General features: G+C 44.0%; 1 protein-coding gene across 1 annotated transcript in view; it reads right to left on the bottom strand.

Moving 5' to 3' along the window:
- Nucleotides 1–19,291, bottom strand: part of Hydin (HYDIN axonemal central pair apparatus protein) — a 306,967-nt gene that overhangs the window by 153,217 nt on the left and 134,459 nt on the right. The window contains exons 18-22 of the mRNA XM_051168753.1: nucleotides 18,070–18,308; nucleotides 14,357–14,630; nucleotides 12,365–12,508; nucleotides 8,995–9,138; nucleotides 4,364–4,677 (exon numbers count right to left, since the gene is read on the bottom strand). Of these exons, the coding sequence (XP_051024710.1) occupies nucleotides 4,364–4,677; nucleotides 8,995–9,138; nucleotides 12,365–12,508; nucleotides 14,357–14,630; nucleotides 18,070–18,308 (1,115 nt within the window). The remainder of the gene's footprint in view (nucleotides 1–4,363; nucleotides 4,678–8,994; nucleotides 9,139–12,364; nucleotides 12,509–14,356; nucleotides 14,631–18,069; nucleotides 18,309–19,291) is intronic.

The raw sequence follows: 19,291 nt of genomic DNA, 5'->3' as shown, positions 1-19,291 counted from the left end.
TAGACCGGCTTTGGCTCTGCCCTTTGAGCTCTGCTCAAGGTCCAGGTTTCTGTGACTTACAAGTCCAGCCTACATCCATATCCAGCTCCGGTGACTTAGAAGGCCCCCACACTTCTGTTTTGGGGCATGGGACTCTGACATCGCAGGGCGGGGTTACTGCCTGCCTCAGAACCTGTCATTATAGTGTGTCCTCCATGGTTTCCACATCTGCTTCCCCCACTAGCCTCAGAGTAGGGTCATGTCTTGTTCATGTGCTCGTCTGCGTCACTTAGCAACTCTTGGCCAAATAGTTCTTTGATTGAAAGAACAAATGAGTTATAAGTGAAGACTCAATATCAAGAGACAGGAAGATGCTGAAGAGAGAAAGAAAATGGTTAAATATGTGCTTGAACCAATGAAAAATTGAATGTATCATATTCAGCATTGGCCAACTACATTTTCAAAATGTCATTATTTTAATTATGGAAATGGCCTCTCAAAGAGTAAAAAAATAAATAAGACGTGCCCTTGCTCCCAGATGGAATAAGCTCATTTAACTGTGTTACATCAGAATAATTTCACAAAATCTGGTATTCAAAGTGCATTAGGTCAGGTTGGATGATTTTCCCATAATTATTTTAAATGTTCATCTGCAGAATTTTATTCCAAACCCAAACAGTCCGTGGCATTTAATGAGCAGGCTCCAAGGCTCAGGCCCGGGAATGGCTGACAGCTTCAATGAGACACTGGGTCATTGCTAGATGTCTACAGAAGACGTCCAGAGCAAGCCATCGTTACCATGGTAACAAGCACAGGCAAGAAAAGGGCCGTTGTCATGTATAAGGTGAGGATTATGTACTGGAGGCATTGACAAGCCACTATGGACATAAGAATAGGTCTCCTCGGCCAGAGTGGCTATACACTGTCCACAACTGAAAACTGAGCTGTCAAAACATGCAGGAAGTAAGTATACATTATCCTATCAGTCCTGGCCATGGACTAAGAATAAAATGAGGTCCTCACCATCTCCCACTATTTTCCAACTCTGTGCATATAATATATATGGCTAGACAGCTATTCAAATATTCAGAACAAGCAATATGGACCTCAGTGGGGTTGTATACTCAATGCACAGGCCATATGTTTGGTTTGCAATGCTCATTAGGAAAACTCTAGGGGCCAGTGAGATGGCTCATCGGCTAGAGGGACCTGCTGCCAAGCCTGGTGACCTGGGTTTGATTCCTGGGACTCACATAGGAGAGTGCCAATTCTTGCAAGCTGTACCCTGACCTATGCGTGCATGCTATGGCATGTACACTGCACGCCCCCAAATAAATAAAATAAAAATAAAACTCTAGGGTCAGATGATTAAAGCTCAGCTAGAAAAGTATTTGCCACAGAAGCATGATGACCCGGAACCCACACCTGGTGAGGTGTATGGCGCATGCCTGGAATCCTAGCACAGGGAAGGTGGTAAGAGGGGCATGCCCGTGCCTCACTGGCCAGTCAGCCTAGCTTATTTGATAGGCTCCAGGCTAGTGAGAGACTGTCTCAAAAAAACACAGACACCTGCAGAAGAATGAAATTAGATCCGTATCCCTCATCCTGTACAAAACCTAGTTCAAGCTGGATCTGAGATATTAATTTAAAAATTGAAACACTTACATCATTGGAGAACACTGCAGAAAACAAGTCTAGGCAACAAAGGCACAAGCAACCACCCCAAGAATTGACAAAGGGACTGACTACAGGAAGGAAGGAAGCTTCTTCGTAGCAACCCCTGCCAGAGCACAACCACCAACCAAACTATCAACAGAGTAAGTAGATGGAACAGTCCATGCTAGCCACATCTCAGACAAAGGCTATTATTACCCAGAACACACAAAGAGCTGCAAAAATCAAACGCCAGAGAAGCAAAGTTGCCAATCAATAAAAGGAACAATGATCTGAAGAGACAGTGTTCAAAAAGAAGGGCTGGAGAGATGGCTCAGCGGTTAAGCGCACTGCCTGCTCTTCCGATGGTCCTGAGTTCAATTCCAAGAAACCACATGGTGGTTCACAAGCATCTATAGTGAAATCTGGTGCCCCCTTCCGGCTTGCAGGTGTACATTCAGGCAAAACATTGTATACATAATAAATAGATACATTTTTTAAAAGAAATAAACAAAAAACCAAACCAAACCAAACAAACAACTAAAAACAAAAAGAAGAAACACATATGGCCAATAAGTATTTTAATTAGTGTTCAAAAATCGTTATCTATTAGGGAAATGCAACGAAAACAACTTTGATAGGGCAGGTGAGGAGATGGCTCAGCAACAGCAAGCATGCGTCTCCTTTGCAGGAGACTAAGGTTTGGCCTCCAGCACCCCATGGTACCCACAACTGCCGATAAGCCCAGTTCCAGGGGACCTGGTGTCCTTTTCTGGTCTTGGCAGGGATCTGTGTGCATGTGGTGCACTTACGTAATACACCCATGGCACGTCTACATGTTAAATAATAAATACATAAATCCTTAAAAAAATACTTTGAGATTCCATGTCACCCAAATGAGAATGGCAAACATCAAGAAAACAAATGCTGGGGCTGGAGAGATGGCTCAGAGGTTAAGAGCACTGGATGCTCTTCCAGAGGTCCTGAGTTCAATTCCCAGCAACCACATGGTGGCTAATAGCCATTATAACATAATCTGATGCCCTCTTTTGGCATGCAGGTGTTCATGCAGGCAGAGCACTGTACACAAAATAATAAGTTAAAAATAAATAAAAACAATAGAAACAAATGTTGACAAGAATCTTAGAGGAAAGGAAGTCTTACACGCTGTTGTGAGAAGTGCAAGTTAGTGTAGCCACTATGGAAATCAGTGTGGAGGCTTTCCCCGTACTTCCTACCCAACCCAACTAGAATATAACCCAGCTGTACCACACTGGGCATGCCCAAAGGATGCTACACCTTATCAGAGAATCTCTCAAACGCATGGTCATCACTGCTCTTTTTATAATAGCAGCAAGGAAATGACACAACCGTAGATGTCCATCAACAGATAAATGAATGAAAAAGGAATATGCTAATTTCCATAGCTAGTAAGCAACTGCTACAACTCAATAGCCAATCCACATTCCCAAGGCAGGAAGCTAATGGGCCCATTTAAAAAATGTACACATAGCTGACAGTTACATCAGAACCCTTCAGCATCACCAAACATCACAGAGATGCAAATCGCAGCCTCAGTGAGAGCTCCCTTCACAGCTGTTAGCATGGCTGCTCTTCCAAAGACCAAAGGCAGGCAGTGGTACTATGGTGAGCAGAGTGTGCTGTTGCCAGGACACACAATGGGGCAGCTGCTATGGAGCTGAGCACAGAGGCTTCGCAGATGAAAACACACTCTGGGAAACAGTTCTAAGATTAAATAAAGCACTCGTGTAGCACATATGGAACTCTGGGTTCTAGCCTCACCAGTAAAAAAATAAAACAAAAATAACCACCATTTGATCCCGCAATCTCACTCTTGGGTGTTTATCCAACAGACTAAATCAGGATCTCAGAGAAATCTGTTTCTTGCAGCACTAGTCTCAAAAGGTAAGATTTTCAAAGACAAATGTATCAATAATATGAAGCATTTACATACAACAGAAGAAAAAGTTATTCAGCTTTTGTGGATGGGAATTCTGCAATATGTGACAATGCGGGGGAGACACAAAGTTTTATCACCTAGCCACATCCCGAGTCCTTCAGGAGCCTCTATCCTGTTTTTTGACTTTCTGGTAGCGGTGTCCAGAGTTCTAGTTTTCTCCATATCTTATCAACATTGCCATTTTTTAATAACAGCCATCCTATGATTTATCTAAAATAATCAAATTCTTAAATGAAGGAGTGGAATGGTTGTTGCCAAAGTTTGGGGGCGAGGAGAATGGGTACCAACAGGGACAGCAAGGCTTCAGAAATGATAACGTTCTGGAAGTTGGCTGTAGAGCATTGTGCCTGTTGTCAACAGTACTAGACTGTGAGCTTGACATTTGTTAAGAGGGTGGATCTCAAATGAAGTGTTCTTACCACAGTGAAATAATAGCTAAGAACTCTGCAACAACTATTTTTAGTGATGGACTTTTAGTGAGCTAGCCACTTGATTCCAACAGAAAGCAAACGTTTTGATTTATTCCTTCTCAACTTTGGTGGTGGTAGGGTTTTGAAGAATGTGTTCGCTTTCCAGCTTGGAAATCGGAGCTGAGCCACAATTTTAGATCCTGTTATTTTCATCAGCAATGACTTCTCAGATCGAAAATACTCCTGAAAGGCCAGTACACAGAACACAGCTAACCGAGAGGAAGGCTACAAAGGAACTATGTGATCACCACGGGGCTGCGGGCTTCCTGGGGGACCGTACCTTATCTGATTCTCATCGTTGTCCACCAGGAAGAACCAGCGGAATTTCACCACCATGGGGCTGCAGTTGGTGATCGTGATGTAACGGATGACCTCCGTGTCGTTCAGGATGCAGCCAAAATCCACCACCATCCTTTCAAAGCTGAGGTTGGGGTAGTGCACTTCTCCTCGCAAGTTCAGGTTGTCCACCTGAGGGTGCTCCACATACTTGACTGACAGAACCTCTTCCGCCACCCAGTTGTTCAGGTCATTTCTGTAGGAGGGGTCAAACTTGACCAGTAGATTTTTCTCTTCGTCAACCTCCAGTTTTATAGGCTATAAACAAGATAATAGGAAGTTACTGACTCTCGTACTTTGAAAGTCCAGTGCGATACACGACACAGGATAGTCATATGTACTTCCACAACTACACACACACACACACACACACACACACACACACACACACACTCATACATATTTAAATACTTGTCTATGAATAACTAGCAGCTATTAGTTAGGTTTAAAATGTTTTTTTTTTTTTCCTCTTTCAAACTCATGCTGAAATTTGATAATCATTGGGGATGGAGGTCTGGAGTGAGTTCCTTTCTCATGGGAATGGGTTGGTTGCCACAAGAGTGGGTTGTTACAGAGCAAGGCTGCCCCTCATGTTACTCTTCCGTACATATCCACTTGCCTTTCTGCCTTTTGCCACCACTTGAAGCAGGATGGGGCCCTCTCACGGACACCATGCTCTTGACTTGCACAACTGTGAACCCAAACAAACCTCACTTCCTTATAAAGTATTCAGCCCAGACATTCCGGACCATCAGCTCACAGACCAAGATAGCTACAAATGTATATATGTATGAGTGCATATGTGTGTGTGTGTGTGTGTGTGTGTGTGTGTGGGTGTGGGTGTGTGAGAGTAAGAGACAGAGAGAGGGAGATGCAGAAGAGACACAGAGATAGAGACACAAAGAAACTGGGGGGAGGGGGAGATGGGTGGATAGAAGAAAGAAGGGATGGAGGGAGGGAGGGAGGGGAAGCAGAAGTGCTTCAATCTGTCTAATCTCATCTCAGAGTCGTACTGGATACCTGCCCTTCCATCTTGGCCCTGGCACTCACACACCTGGGTACGATTTAGACAGAGACATCTCCATGCATCTCTACGTATCTATCTTTGAAGACTGACTTAAAATTGTTGTTTCAAGAAGCAGGATTCTGTAGCAATTAAGCACATCTACAAAATCTAAACTCTGTATGTAAAAGCAGGAAAATTAAATTGGAGATCTTTCACCATGCTAGTTCTCAGAGTTCATATTTTTGGTAAACATTAGTTATAGGTAATGGGCTGCATTTTATTAAAAACAGGATTTCATTATATTATTTTATTTTTGAGCTTAAAAAAAAAAAAAAAACTGAAGACAGGGGCCTGGAGAGATAGCTGTGGTTAAAGGCCACAATGTGTATTTGGGGATATATTTGCATACACAAATATACATATGCATTCAACGACAATTGATGAGGAAAAGGCCATGAATTTGAAGGAGGGACAGATGAGGGGGATACGGGTAGGTTTGAAGGGAGGGGAGGGAGGGGGAAAATGTAATTAAAATGCAAACTCAGAAATGAACAAAAAAAGGGAAAATGGATGAACAGTGCACTTGTTACTCGCCCCTTCCCTTTTTGGTGCTGGGGACACAACCCCAGTCTTCACGCATTGCCGGGTAAGGTCTGCTCCACAAAGCTGCGTAACTGCTCCCCTCCACCAGCTTCCATCTTGTGAATCCTACTGGCTGTGGTGAATCTTTAAAAGCCATGGCTTAAAATGATGGGATATGAAAACTCCCGCTGCTGAAGTTGTGGGCCTCTGCTATGTGGACTGAGCACGCGGGTCAGTATTACAGCATTGGTCCCCGAGTGCCTCATCTGATTCTTTGGACGGGTCTCTTCCACCATCAATTCTTTTAAGCAAAGGGATGTGCGTGCTTTATCAATCCTTGCATCCAAAGAGTATCTTTCTGTTGCCTTTTTTTCCCCCCTCAAAGGATATCATGGTTTCCAATAAAATCCTTGCATCACAGTTTCTTGCTGTTAAAACTCTAGTCATTTCCTGGGCAACATTAAGTTACTGTGGAGAAGTCTGAAGTCAATATAACAAAAACCATCTTTTAATAGTTCTATTTTTCTCTGCTTAGATGTTATAGCTCCTGGGTTACAAATGAGTCTTGTGACTTCACTAAGATGGGTCTTATTATTGAATAACCTATATCATTTAGTCACAAAACGAGTAGTGATCTTATTCTAAAAGAACTTTCAGGATGATTTTATTTATATTAGATAGAACAGCTCATATTTCTACTTATCTTCTTCATACTGCTACCCCAGTTTCCTTCACATGAGGTAACCAGCTTTACAAGTGACCTGTCTGTCTTTGTAGCTATTCCACAGACATACAATCACATTTGTGCATGTTTACTTTTTACATATGATGGCACATCATTCCTTTTTGTCTTCACTTTACTTTCTTTATACAAGATCATCCAATATCTGACTTTTGAAAGTGTTTTATTTTTATTTATGTGTATGAGTATATCTATGTGGGAGGTATGTATACATCAGAGAAGATATGTGCCCAACAACACAGGAGACTGCGTTCCCATATACCCTACCTAAGCTAAGTGCTGTCTAATGCTTGCTCTTTGTTAATCTGACAGGTTTATTCCATGATGCTATATGTCTCTATTTGCTCCAATATAAGAAAGGAATAACCTGTTTTCTTGTGTTTAAGAGTCATTTTCTTTCTGCGAGCTCTGCCCTCTTCTTCTGACCTTCTATTAGGCTACAGTTCTTTTTCTTGTTGACTCATGGAAGCTCTCTATTTTTAATAAATTTAACTTTTAATTAAGGGTATATAAATAATATGAAAAATGGAAATGCACTACTAGGAACAGGATCTCCTGACCTACCCTGGCCTCCCTACCAATAGCAGGACATTGTTTTTTTTTTTTTTTAATCTTTTAAAAATATTTAATTATTCATTTATTGTGTGTGTGTGTTTGCTGAGTTTCTGAGGACCACATGTGTGTGGGAACTCATGAGGCCAGAAGATGGCAACAGGTCCCCTGGAACTAGAGTTACAGTGGTCACGAATTAACATATTGGTGCTGGGAACTGAACTCAGGTCCACTGCAAGAGTAGCCAGTGATCTTAACCGTGGAACAACCTCTCCAGCCCTCCATTTCTTAATTATTTTCATGGAGTTGGTCCACTGTACATTTTTTTTCGGGGGGGGGCGTGTCAAGAAGGGATGAGCAGTCACGGTTGGGTACTAGAATGAAGGAAAGGGCGAGGAACTTACTCTGGGACAACAGCATGGATGCTACCCGAGTCGTGAGATGTTCCCCAAATGTTCTGACTCACCTTTGTGGAGAAGGGAAGTATTTTTGTGTTGTCTGTATTTTCTGGCTGGGGTCTGGTACACAGATGCCCTTCCGTCTTCAACATTCTCTTCATATGCATTGTCTCTTAGCTCAGAGGCACTCCAGAACCCACTGGACACAACATCTTCATTTTTCACATTGCAATTTGTCATTGCAACATTTTCCGGGGTGCGGATTTTTATAGCATCTTCCTCCCTTAACTCACTATAAAATTGTCATTTTATATGTCTAAGTCAGCTTAAAATCTCATTCTTTAGTTACATTTATCCACTATCCACTTACTTATTGTTATGGGCTCTTTGTTTATTATGGGGGGGGGTTCCCTGCTTTTTATTCATTATAAGTACAAGAACAGCAGTGGGCGGGGCCTTCTGATTGGGACTGGCACTCATGTCTGAAATCCTCCCATCCTCCCACCCATTTGTTCTCTGTGCTCTGTGATGTCACCTGCCATCTCTTCTTTCTTTGCGCACGCATGCCTCATCTTTGAGGTTTCTTCAGAGCCAGGTCATATCAGCTGTACCTCTCCGAGGCTCTAGAGAGAGCTATAGGCCTGTACTGTCGGTTTTCCTCAGCTGAGTCCCATTGTAGAAGATTTTCTTCCGTATCTTGCTCGCGGCTTGCCCCTTTTTATTTTTTCGTGTTGAGAAATCTTAGCTGGTCTTCCTTGTCTTGTGATTGAAGGAGACCAGCTGGGCACTGTCTGGTACACCATCTCCCAAGTAATATTCAAGCCCAGCAGAGAACCATAGGGACAATCTGATGGGGGTGCTTAGAGAATGCTGCTTCCTGCATCGGACTGGCAGCAGGGGTGGGCTTGCCCCTTGCATCAAGTCTCCTAGTATTTGGAGATGGCTCATTCACTGGGAGACTGGACTTGACCATGTCTTTGTGTGAGGGACTTTGGTTGGATTTCACTAGTAAGAAGTCATTGCTTTGTATGGATTAACTTCATTATGATGGACAGGAGTGAGTGGGTTAGCCTATGGGCTGGAAGGTCTTATACCATGCATAGGTTTTCCCACTGACCGATATTTGAAATAATTTATTGCCTTTTTTTTTTTTTTTTTTTTTTTTTTTTTTGCAATTTCCTGCATTTTTTTCCTATTGGTTTCCAGGGTCATTTTGTATTCTTTTCTGGACAGAAATTAGACAGTTTATTTTTATTCTCTTCCTTTTTGCACACACAAGCTCCCTGCCGAGTTACCTCAGGAGTTGTAGGCAGCAGGGACTTATCAGTCTCACATATGAAGAAGGGTCCAGTTGTGGAAAGCAGCACCCTCACGGGCAGGGTCGCGACGTTCTTTATAGTCAGGGCTTGGTAATCAGGCTCCAGCATGGTGTTAGGCTTCTGGACAAGAGGAAAAGGAAAAAGAAGAAACAAAAGCCAAGTCACAGTGAGTACATGGAGCCCCAAGTAACGAGTCTCATTAGTTCTGAACGAAAACCTCCTCACCCTCCCCTTCACAGAGACATTTATTTCCCTGGGTAGAGGGTTACAGAAATAAAGTGGAATGAGCTATGTTAGGACTCTGAAACATGAACTTATATAACCCAGAAAACACAGGGTAGATTTCTGAGAGGCTCATATTGGTTTATTAAAACAAAACAAAAACAAAAAACAACCCCCCAACCCCTACAGAAACACAGCTACTAGGTCAAACTGTCACTGTACACATTGCCATGCTGCCATGGAACTAACAACTTTGTGATATCTTGTGAAAGATTTGAGGAATTGTTACAACAGATAAAACACTTTGCTTTTATGTGATTTTTTTTTTCCCTCTTACGCTTAGAGTATCCATGTTGCAGATGCCGGTATCTTGTTGTGCTGGCGAAGGCGCATACATCTTCCCTGTGAATTCCCTCAGTAGCAAGGGAGGGGGTGAGACCTGCTGGATTGCACTGCTCAGCCAGAGAAAGGGCTCCTTTGCTCAGGCTGGGGCTTCCTCATTCTAATGTTGGGGCTTGCGTTAATCTTTGTGCGGTCTGATAAGGGGGTGGGGTGGTCCTTCAGCATCAGCAGGAGGAGGCCAGAAGCTTCAACCTGTAGCCCGAAGGTAAGAACTCTAATCGTTTCGGGGTTCTTCAAATTAAAAGAAAAACGTAGCCTTTAAAGAAAAAGCCTCCACGTTTTGACCCGCGCTTTCTCCTCATTCTAATTGTACCATCCTCCTGACCCCGCTTTCATATTTTGGTCCAACTGCATCTTCCGGGTGTTCTTCCAATACCATCTTCCTCCCACCGTGGTCCTTGGGTTTCCTGGGCCCTGGGTGAGCTTGGGTGCCTTAGTTATGTTTGGCCTCAAGCTTCTGCTTTGGTGGTGTTCCACCAGTTCCCGTGTACTGCCAAGGTTATGTCAGAAGTCTGGACTTGGGTTTGTCACAGAACACCAGCCTTTGGTTCTTTGCCTCTGAGAATGAACATAGACAGTGACTCCCTTTGCACCGTTGGTTCACAGAGTGAGGAGCAGCGTATTCAGGCCCACTAAGGAACAGGCTGAGTTGTCCATATAGTGCCCTTCCCCGAAGGCTGCTGTGTCACTGCAGATGGCTCTGAAGTGAAGAAGCCACACTTGGTCGGTTTTGGCAAGAGGCCACTTGGAAGTTAGTGATGAGAAGGAACCGAAGTCCAGAGAAGCCAATCTATTTTGAAAATGACCCTTTCTCTCTGGGCTGTTTGTCTCCCCAAATATCAGCAGACAGAATCTGCTACTGGAACTTCATGAAGCAAGCAGACCGAAGTTTCAGCTGACCTTTTCAATCCCACAGAGAGGCTGTTTCATCTCCATAGTGCATGAGCAACACAAATAGCATAAGAATGGATGGCGTGGGGAGGAAGAGAGAACCCTCTCCCATAAGTAGGGTCCGTTTCTTTATATTCTAGGCGTCACGTCAGGTGCACTGGCCAGGGCCAACAGCGAGGAGGCAGAGCAGTTGCACGCTGGCCAACTCAAGCCAAGTACCAAGCCCTCACAGGTCTCTTGTGCGTGTTGTGTTTTCTTTTCTTTTCCTTTCCTTCCTTCCTTCCTTTCTTTCTTTCTTTCTTTCTCATCCCTGATACATTCTGATGATGGGCAGGAGATGAGCAATGGAAAACACGGGGAGGAAATTCAAGCTTCTGACATTTGGGGAGAAAGAAGTAAAGCGCCGAATCGGATAGCAGGGACAGCAGAAGGCAGCCTGGAGGAGCTGCGTGTGTTCTTCTACCATGTGGGTCCTGGGCGTTGTTGAACGCAGAGCATCAGGCTTGGAGGCAGGCGCCTTTACCTGCAGAACCGCTTCATTGGTTCTCAATCCACTTTTTAATCCAATGAGAAGCTATTACAGCACTCAGAAAATTTCATTTAATGCAATTTAATTGCACTTTAATGATAAACTCCAACAACAAACATTGACGCCAGAGTATATTATCCTGCTTCTGTCAAAAGGCAGGGGGATATAAAGAGATGAAAGGTACACTATCTGCATACACTATGAGTGTTTATGGGCTTAGAAAAAGTGAAGAAACTCTGTTGCATATTTTGCATATAACATCTTACACAGAACAGTGTTCAATAAATCCTCGCTAAATTCCTTTGAATCGCTGTTTTCAGGGAAAATATGAAGCCACCGTTTTCGGGCAGCTGTTTGCCAATAAATATCATTTCTGATAGTTTACAATGAAAGGACTGGAGACAGCAGTGAGACTTCCCAGGCACTCCCACAGTGTGTCTGTGTTCAGTGTGTCATGGAGTTTGTCAGCTTCATGGTTAGCTCTGCTGCCACTCAAACCATTACCCAACTTTCTCAATACTCACATGTCCTGCAGGCTGGCAAAGCCAGAACCTTTTCTCCTCTGTATACATTGTAGGTGCCCAGTACATGGCAGGCATTCAAAAATTTGGTTTGATTTGAACTTGTACATCTCCCTGACCCCCTGGACTTTGTAAAGGTCTTTTACTCATATCCTAACATAGCAACTTGTCCATGGGGTGCTCAACACGTTTCCTGGACCAAGTATGATGGAATCTACTACCACAATAAAATGGTCTTGCGTGTTCTAGTCCATCCAACCCTTTCTCTGCAGTGATTTTCTGCCTAAAGCAAAATGATGGAGTATTTGCACGCTTGCAGGTATATTCTGCACCGATACACCCCTTCCCTTTGGTCTCATACACCAAGAATGAGGGAAACACATTTTCCATTTCAGAGAAGTATGGGTGTACATTCTGTATTTTTAGTTAAGTGCACACTGGTATTCGAAGCTTGAAAAGAGAAGCGACACTGTCTTGGTGACAGTTCTTAACAGGATTCTAATTAATTAAGCTTCTGCTATGGAAGTGTGGACTTGTTGCCTCTGGCTGGAACGTCCAGCTCCCCCCCACCGCCCCAGCACAGCTCCCCCCAGCAACCCCCCCTACCCCAGGACAGCTCCCCCCCCCCCCGCCCCAGCACAGCTCCTCCCCACACCCGCCCCAGCACAGCTCCCCCCCTGCCCCAGCACAGCTCCCCCCACACCCGCCCCAGCACAGCTCCCCCCCCCCGCCCGTCTCAGCACAGCTCCCCCCACACCCACCCCAGCACAGCTCCACTGACCTTCTCCAGGCGATATATGAGCTGCTTGGTGGAGAACTGGATAAGCGGTGCTATAAACTCACAGATGATGTTCACGGACAGCAGCATGCTTTTCCCCTTCTGGGCTCCGACAATGGCCTGGCACACCAGCTTTTCCTTGACTTTCTGCACACAACATACACCAGCGATTTTGAAACAATCATACTTCAGACAACCTAATGACTTAACAGTGTAATACACCTTTGGCTCCAAGGTGGCCAGAGCTTTATAAAGCAGAAAGGACCCAAGAGTAAATATATGCCATGAACAAATTGGGCTGGTGAGTTTCGGCTGTTAAAGAACTCAAGATTCTCATAATTGGCAAGCCCATGTAGGGATGCTCCATGGGGACTTAGTTCCTCTTGGGGGGCACTTTTAATACCACTCAAACACATGCTTAACTCTTGGCAACAACAACAGAAATACTCTCCTACTGCAGATTGTGTCTTAACATCAGGGCATGTGTTATATCCATCCTCACATCCTTAGTGCCCAGAAGAGTTTATCTCACGGTACCCACCCAATCAAAGTTGGCTGATGCCCCAAACAGTGAGAGAAGGACACATTACGTAAGACTTCCCCAGTGAGGGGTGCCCTCTACTACCTTTATGCAAGGGGGATGTATTCTACTGGAAAATCCTTTGTGAAGAAATCAATGTAAAAGGAATAAGATGGGATCTGTGATCCTAAAGAAGCCAGCAAAGATAGCAGATTTCTCACTTTATCTCTTATTTTATAAGGAGAAAATTCAGTGTTAACTCCCTAGGCCTCCTAAGCAGGGGCTGAAGAAGACATGGTATCTCAACCAGAGAGTCTGTGTTTCTGGGATGGGGGAAAAAAAATGCCTGGGTGGCTTCAAAAATGCTTAAAAAAAAAAAAAAGATTTATTTATTTATTTATTATGTATATAGTGTTCTCCCTGCGTGTACACCTGTAGGCCAGAAGAGGGAATCAGATTATATTACAGGTGGTTGTGAACCACCATGTGGTTGCTGGGAATTGAACTCAGGACCTTTGGAAGAGCGGGCGGCACTCTTAACCACTGAGCCATCTCTCCAGCCCCAAAAATCCTTTTTTAAAGGTATTTGGTGATTTCCACCAAATTTCCCCAAGGGTTGTAGTGAATAGATTCACAGTGCTGATATGCCTAAGTGTTTTAAGATGGATGTGTGGCACTAATGTAAACAAAAGTAGAAAAGCCCATTTATTAAATATTAAGAATAATTCAATACCCATTTCTAGAGATTAACATGGTTATTTCATCCACACAAAATTGTATATGAATGAATGCTTTGCCTGCATGTGTATTTATGTAGGACATGTGTGCCTGGTGCCTGAAGAGGACAGAAGAGAGTGTCAGACTTTCTGGAACCAGGATTATACAGCTCTTGTGAGCTTCCGTATGGGTATTGGGAACTGAACACAGATCCTTTGTAAGAGCAGCTAGTGTTTTTTAACTGCTGGGCCATCTCTTTAGTCACCCCAAAGGTAATGTTTGTAAATAGGGTATCATTTAGTCAGGCAAGGTTGCAAGAAAAAAAAAAAGAGAAAATATCAGGGATGTGGCTATACCTGCAAAGCAGAGGCAACCCAGAGCATCTATAAAAGCATGCTATTTTCAGAAGAAATGAAATAAGACTGCTAAGTGTTAATGAGAAAATTTGCTTGGAATGAAAATTGGACATTTTTCTACCAGGGACTTGCTGGCTGGTCAGTGTTGACTGCGGCAATGAGGACCTGCTGTAAATGGTCCTTTAAGGTTGGGGTTATGATATCTATAGAAACAAACAGAAAACTGAGCAGAGCTGAACCTTGAAAGCAATGAATGCTGCCATGGCAACTCGATGCTGTGTGTGGTCTGAGAAATCACATCCTTTCTCAGATAAATGCCAAGGGACCTTCCGAAGAAACAGATATGGTACAGCAGAGATTTATTTGGGAGGAAAATAGCTTTGGAACACGTTCTCCTCTTACCCTGGGGATGGCAGAATAGCCTTCAAGTATCACATCAATCGTCTGCCCCGGGTATAACTCCATCCTGACGGGGTGAAGCTGGAATACAGGACTCCCCGTATCTGTGTGCTCCTGGGAGACCTGGGACGGGCGGTGGCTACCAGTGGATCTCTTCTTCACTGATTCCCTCTTACTTTGCTTTTCCTTGGGGCAGAAGTCATCATTCATCCAGAACAGTTGCTGGACCCGTCGTCCTTTGTTAGTCAGCTTGAAGCGGTAATAGTGTGTATCCAGGCTGGAAAGGAAGGGCGGGTGTTGAGTGGTTCAGAGTGGGGCTGTTGGGCTCAGCTCGACTCGACACCCTTTAGATTGATTCCATTAGAAGCACTACAGAGTGAGCACCAAAAGACCACCTTCCTTCAAAAAAAAAAAAAAAAAAAAAAATCAGGGAATCTAGGTTGCAATGCTACTAAGAACTCATAGTGTGATTCAAGGGCTCCCAGAGCTGAGTCATGAACCTGGATTTTGTCCCAGAATCACACCACTCTAGGTAAGGGCCGTGGGAAAGTGGCCCCTGTATCCTCTGTCTTCTCCAGCAGGTCAAGCCCACTATAGACACATGGGCGGAGTTACCACTGTCCTTAATGAGAAACGGTTCTGAGGTAAGGAAAGGGAAGCATATCAAATACATTTCTCCTGACTGAGATGTCTGGTAATGGTGGGCTTACTTTGAAGTTTAGTGTTAGCAACAATACCTATTAAGCCTTGACAGGACAGAGGGGCTGGACTTAAGAGACCAGAACACCAACTAGACTAGACACTTTCTCATTTCTTTGTGCTTTCAAGTTGTAACTATTTCATCCATGAATTCGTTCCTTCTCTATTAAAGACCTCCTTATTTGCCTAACTCTTTATGAAGGAGCTATGGTTTCTAAGGTATATTGAACTAAGTTGTGTGTGTGTTTGTGTGTGTGTGTGTGTGTGTGTGTGTGTGTGTGTGTGTGTGTGTCCGTCCAGTTTATAGGTTTAATTAAAAATGTTTTCATCAAGGAAAAAAGCTTATCTCAGGACTGGCAAAGCTCTGCATGCCTGTAATACCAGCACTTCAGCACTTGGGAGGCCAAGGTAGGAGGCTCACCATAAATTCAAGGTCAGCCTGGTCTACACAGGAAGCTTTGAATCAGTCAGGCTTGCATAGCGAGATCCTCTCTAAAAAATGGCAGGAACAACAGCAACAAAACAGTCGCTCCCGCCTCATCTTCAATGGCTTATTTTTCTTTTAACTTTTCTTTAGGCTTGGAGATTTTACTCCACTTGCTTGACCTCAGGAAATCGTATCATATCTTACAAATAAGTTGTAACATAAAATAAATCAATGGGAGAAGTAATTTTCAGTGGTCAGGTAGAAACTTTTGTCTCAAAATATTTGTGTTCATGGGGCATTTTCAACAAAATAATCTTTACACAGGATTTAACTTTATGATCAATGGTAAATAGGTGAGAGGAAAAGTAAACACACACAACACTAATAAACTGGATAGGACTCTTGTTACTTATTTACGGTATGATTTTAATAATCACAGAAACCCACCCACCAGAACCATCTTAACCCCCCATTTAGGAGGGGGAGAAAAGCTCCAAATATCTAGGATATTTGCCCCAAAGTATACGATCAGAATAGGCAGCACATGGGCATCTCTTTACTACAGGGTTTGGCCAACTTCCTCTGTAAGAGCTGACCGAGATCACGCCCGTCTTTTGGGCCATATGTTCTCAGGCCTAACTACCTGACTCTGAACTCTTCTTAGTGTGAAAGTGGCCGGAGCTATCCTGGCTGCATGCCACAGAACCTTCTTCATAGAGGCAGGCAGTGGGCTCTGGTGGACCTGCCAAGGCGTTCGCTGATTCCTTCAGTTATTGTTGGCATTGTGATTATGTGTTTAAAAGGAGATAACAAGGGTTAGACAGAGGGGAAACCGGTAGCTAATAACTACAGCTCATTTATATATTCATTAAAAACTGTTAGCTAACCCTCAAATTTCTTTTGGGGGCAAATATTTGACACTACTTGTAGATTCAGAAAAATCCAAGCAATTAGATATGGGGCAAATAATATTATTTTCTGTAGTTAGATTTCTGTGTGCTTAAGAAAATTCAGTGGTAAGCATTAGTATACAATGACAAATGCCTTCCCTGTGGCCAGGAGATAGAGAGGAAGGTTTTGATACTTATCTGATTCAAAACCATACAGCTGGACATGTCTGAAGCACGCAGTTCAGCCCCACGGGTGGTCACTTACGTTGCTCTTGCTTGTGGTATTTTAGATTCAGAACCATGTTTGTTAGCTAAAGCAGAGGAGAAGAGGGGTGCATGGGGTTGCGGGAAGGACTTCTCAGAACATAATGCATGTGAGTTAGGTTCAGGACTGGTGTGCCAGAAGACCAGAGCAGCAGCCTTGAGGTGTGGTCTCACTTCTTCAGCTGAGAAGGACTAACCAGGGAAGCCCTGGGAGTCAGCGACTGGTACCTGTCTAATGTCCTTACAGAACCAGCAATGGATCCTCATGCATATCCTCCACCTGCTGCCCTCAAACTGCGGGAGTTTCATATACATCTGAGATCCTATTGCTGAAAGGGGGTCTCTGCTCCACTCTGTCTTATTGAAATATTCAAACCAGGCATGGTGATGCACACCTTTAATCCCAGCACTCGGAAGGCAGAGGCAGGTGGATGTCTGTGAGTTCGCAGCCAGCCTGGTCTACAGAGCAAGTCCAAGACAGCCAAGGCTACACAGAGAAACTCTGTGTAAAAAAAAAAAAAAAAAGAAGGAAAAGAAAAGAAATATTTGGACCTTCTAGCCTTTCCTGGGTAGCCAGGGGAAACCAATTGCAGCCAGTTCAGTCATTGGTGCTATGATGGGGAGGCAAATAGAAGAAATATGATCTATAAAATTACCAGCTTTGCAAGGCCTGCTATATTTATAATGACTCTACTTAGGTTACACTCAGCTTTGTCAGTCTTTTTTACATTTGTGGAGAGGGATGGAAGTGTATTGAAATCAGAGAGGGGAAATTATGCAGAAATTCTGAATATATCACTAAGTAGTCACTACCCTTTTCTCCATAGTAGAGGGACCTAGCCTGGAGAATGTAACGAGGTTTCTCATCAGCTGTCAATTTTACACAGCCTAGGAACATATGAAAAACAAAAAAGAAAAAACAAGAACTGGAGTCTCAGTGATAGCTCTTTATCTGGCTGGTCTGTGGGCATGCCTTGATCATTAATGGATGTCAGAGGGTTCAACCCGCTGTGGGTGTCACTATTCCTTGGACAAGGTGGTCCTGATGTTTAAGGATGCTGGCTGAGCAAGAGTCTGAGAGTGAACTGTCATGCAGCCTTCCTCCATGGGTTCTGCCTTTGGGTTCTTGTCCTGAGTCCTGACTTCTCTCAACTGATGCACCATGACAGAGCAAGGCCACATGGAATAAACCCTCCCCTAATTTTTTTTTTTTATCACAGCAACAGAAAGGAAACTAGACCGTGGGGTGATTAAAGTGCAGATGTCTTCTTGTAGCAAATCTAACCAAGCTGTGACTATAAAGGTCTTTGTATATCCATGTACTCATCAAGGGAGGAAAAAGTGGGAGGAGAGAGAGATGGAGGGAGCTAGTTCTAGTTAATTAAGTCTATGGCATATGCAATCATCTGTACAACTACTCCATGATATTTCCTTACCTAAAATGTGCTCCCAGGTTGAGTTCTGGAGCAAAGGGCTTGTCTGAGACAATGGTGGATCCAATCCCGGTCGCCTGGATAGGGATCCGGTAGGTGTTGCTGTGCTCAACCTCCAGGATGACCGTGTCTTTGAACGTCACTATGTCGTCCAGGTTGGCAGTCAGGGTCAGCAGAATGTCATCTTCTGCAGGAACTACACCTTCGCTGGGTTTAACCGTCCAAAGGGATTTTTTGCTTGCCTGCAACACAAGACTACAAGTCAACTGGCTAGATGTCGTTGGCTCTTCATCTTGCTTGTGTCAAAGCCCTCTGCTTCAAACGGCTGGCACCACAGAATTCAACTTCAGAGACAAATAGTATCATTGAATTTTTTTTTAGAAGCAAAGAGGCTGGGTGTTTCTTAACTTCCTTTTCCAAACAGCAGCCCAAGTCTGAAGAGCAAGGCCACCCTTCAGCTTTGGAATGCTCTGTGAAGATTTGCTGTGTCTCTGCCCCATGACGACAAGCCAGGTTTCAGACAAGCTTCCACTAATTATTCGCTCTAACCTCACAGTTCTGAGATGCCAACAGAAGGGCCAGCATTCCTTCTGGAATGTTCAAAGAACTATTTACCAGAGGAGAAGTTTGTAGAATTAGAGTGAAGATGAGCAGCTTTGTAATTAAACACATGATAGGAAGTCGTCCTGGGTTTTTCCCTGTGTTTTTAGAGTTGCTAAAAACATCTCATTAGCTTAAATTCTGATCTTATTTTGAAATCCATTTCAAGGCAGAGCCAGGGTTGGAAGTGGCTCCTATCAGTTTATTAAGTGTTTAGGTATTCACAGTGCACAGGTACTCACGGCGCACAGGTACTCGCGGCACACAAGTACTCAGCTCACAGGTATCCACGGCGCACAAGTACTCAGCGCACAGGTACTCACAGCGCACAGGTACTCACGGCGCACAGGTACTCACAGCACACAGGTACTCACGGTGCACAGGTACTCACGGCGCACAGGTACTCGCGGCGCACAAATACTCAGCTCACAGGTATCCACAGCGCACAGGTACTCAGCGCACAGGTACTCACAGCATACCACTTTCCCTTCCCTAAAGTCCATGAAAGCCAGTGAATGCCTCCTAACAAGCTGATTCTGACCATTACACTCCTGGTTGTTGTCGCCTTGCTCCAGATTTCCCCCCCTAGCACTACCTGTGCCCTGACTTTAGAATAGGGCTTACT

This window comes from Acomys russatus, chromosome 26, assembly GCF_903995435.1.
Source record: "Acomys russatus chromosome 26, mAcoRus1.1, whole genome shotgun sequence".
In the NCBI taxonomy this organism is placed as follows: domain Eukaryota; kingdom Metazoa; phylum Chordata; class Mammalia; order Rodentia; family Muridae; genus Acomys; species Acomys russatus.
This window is presented reverse-complemented; position numbering and strand designations above follow the sequence as displayed.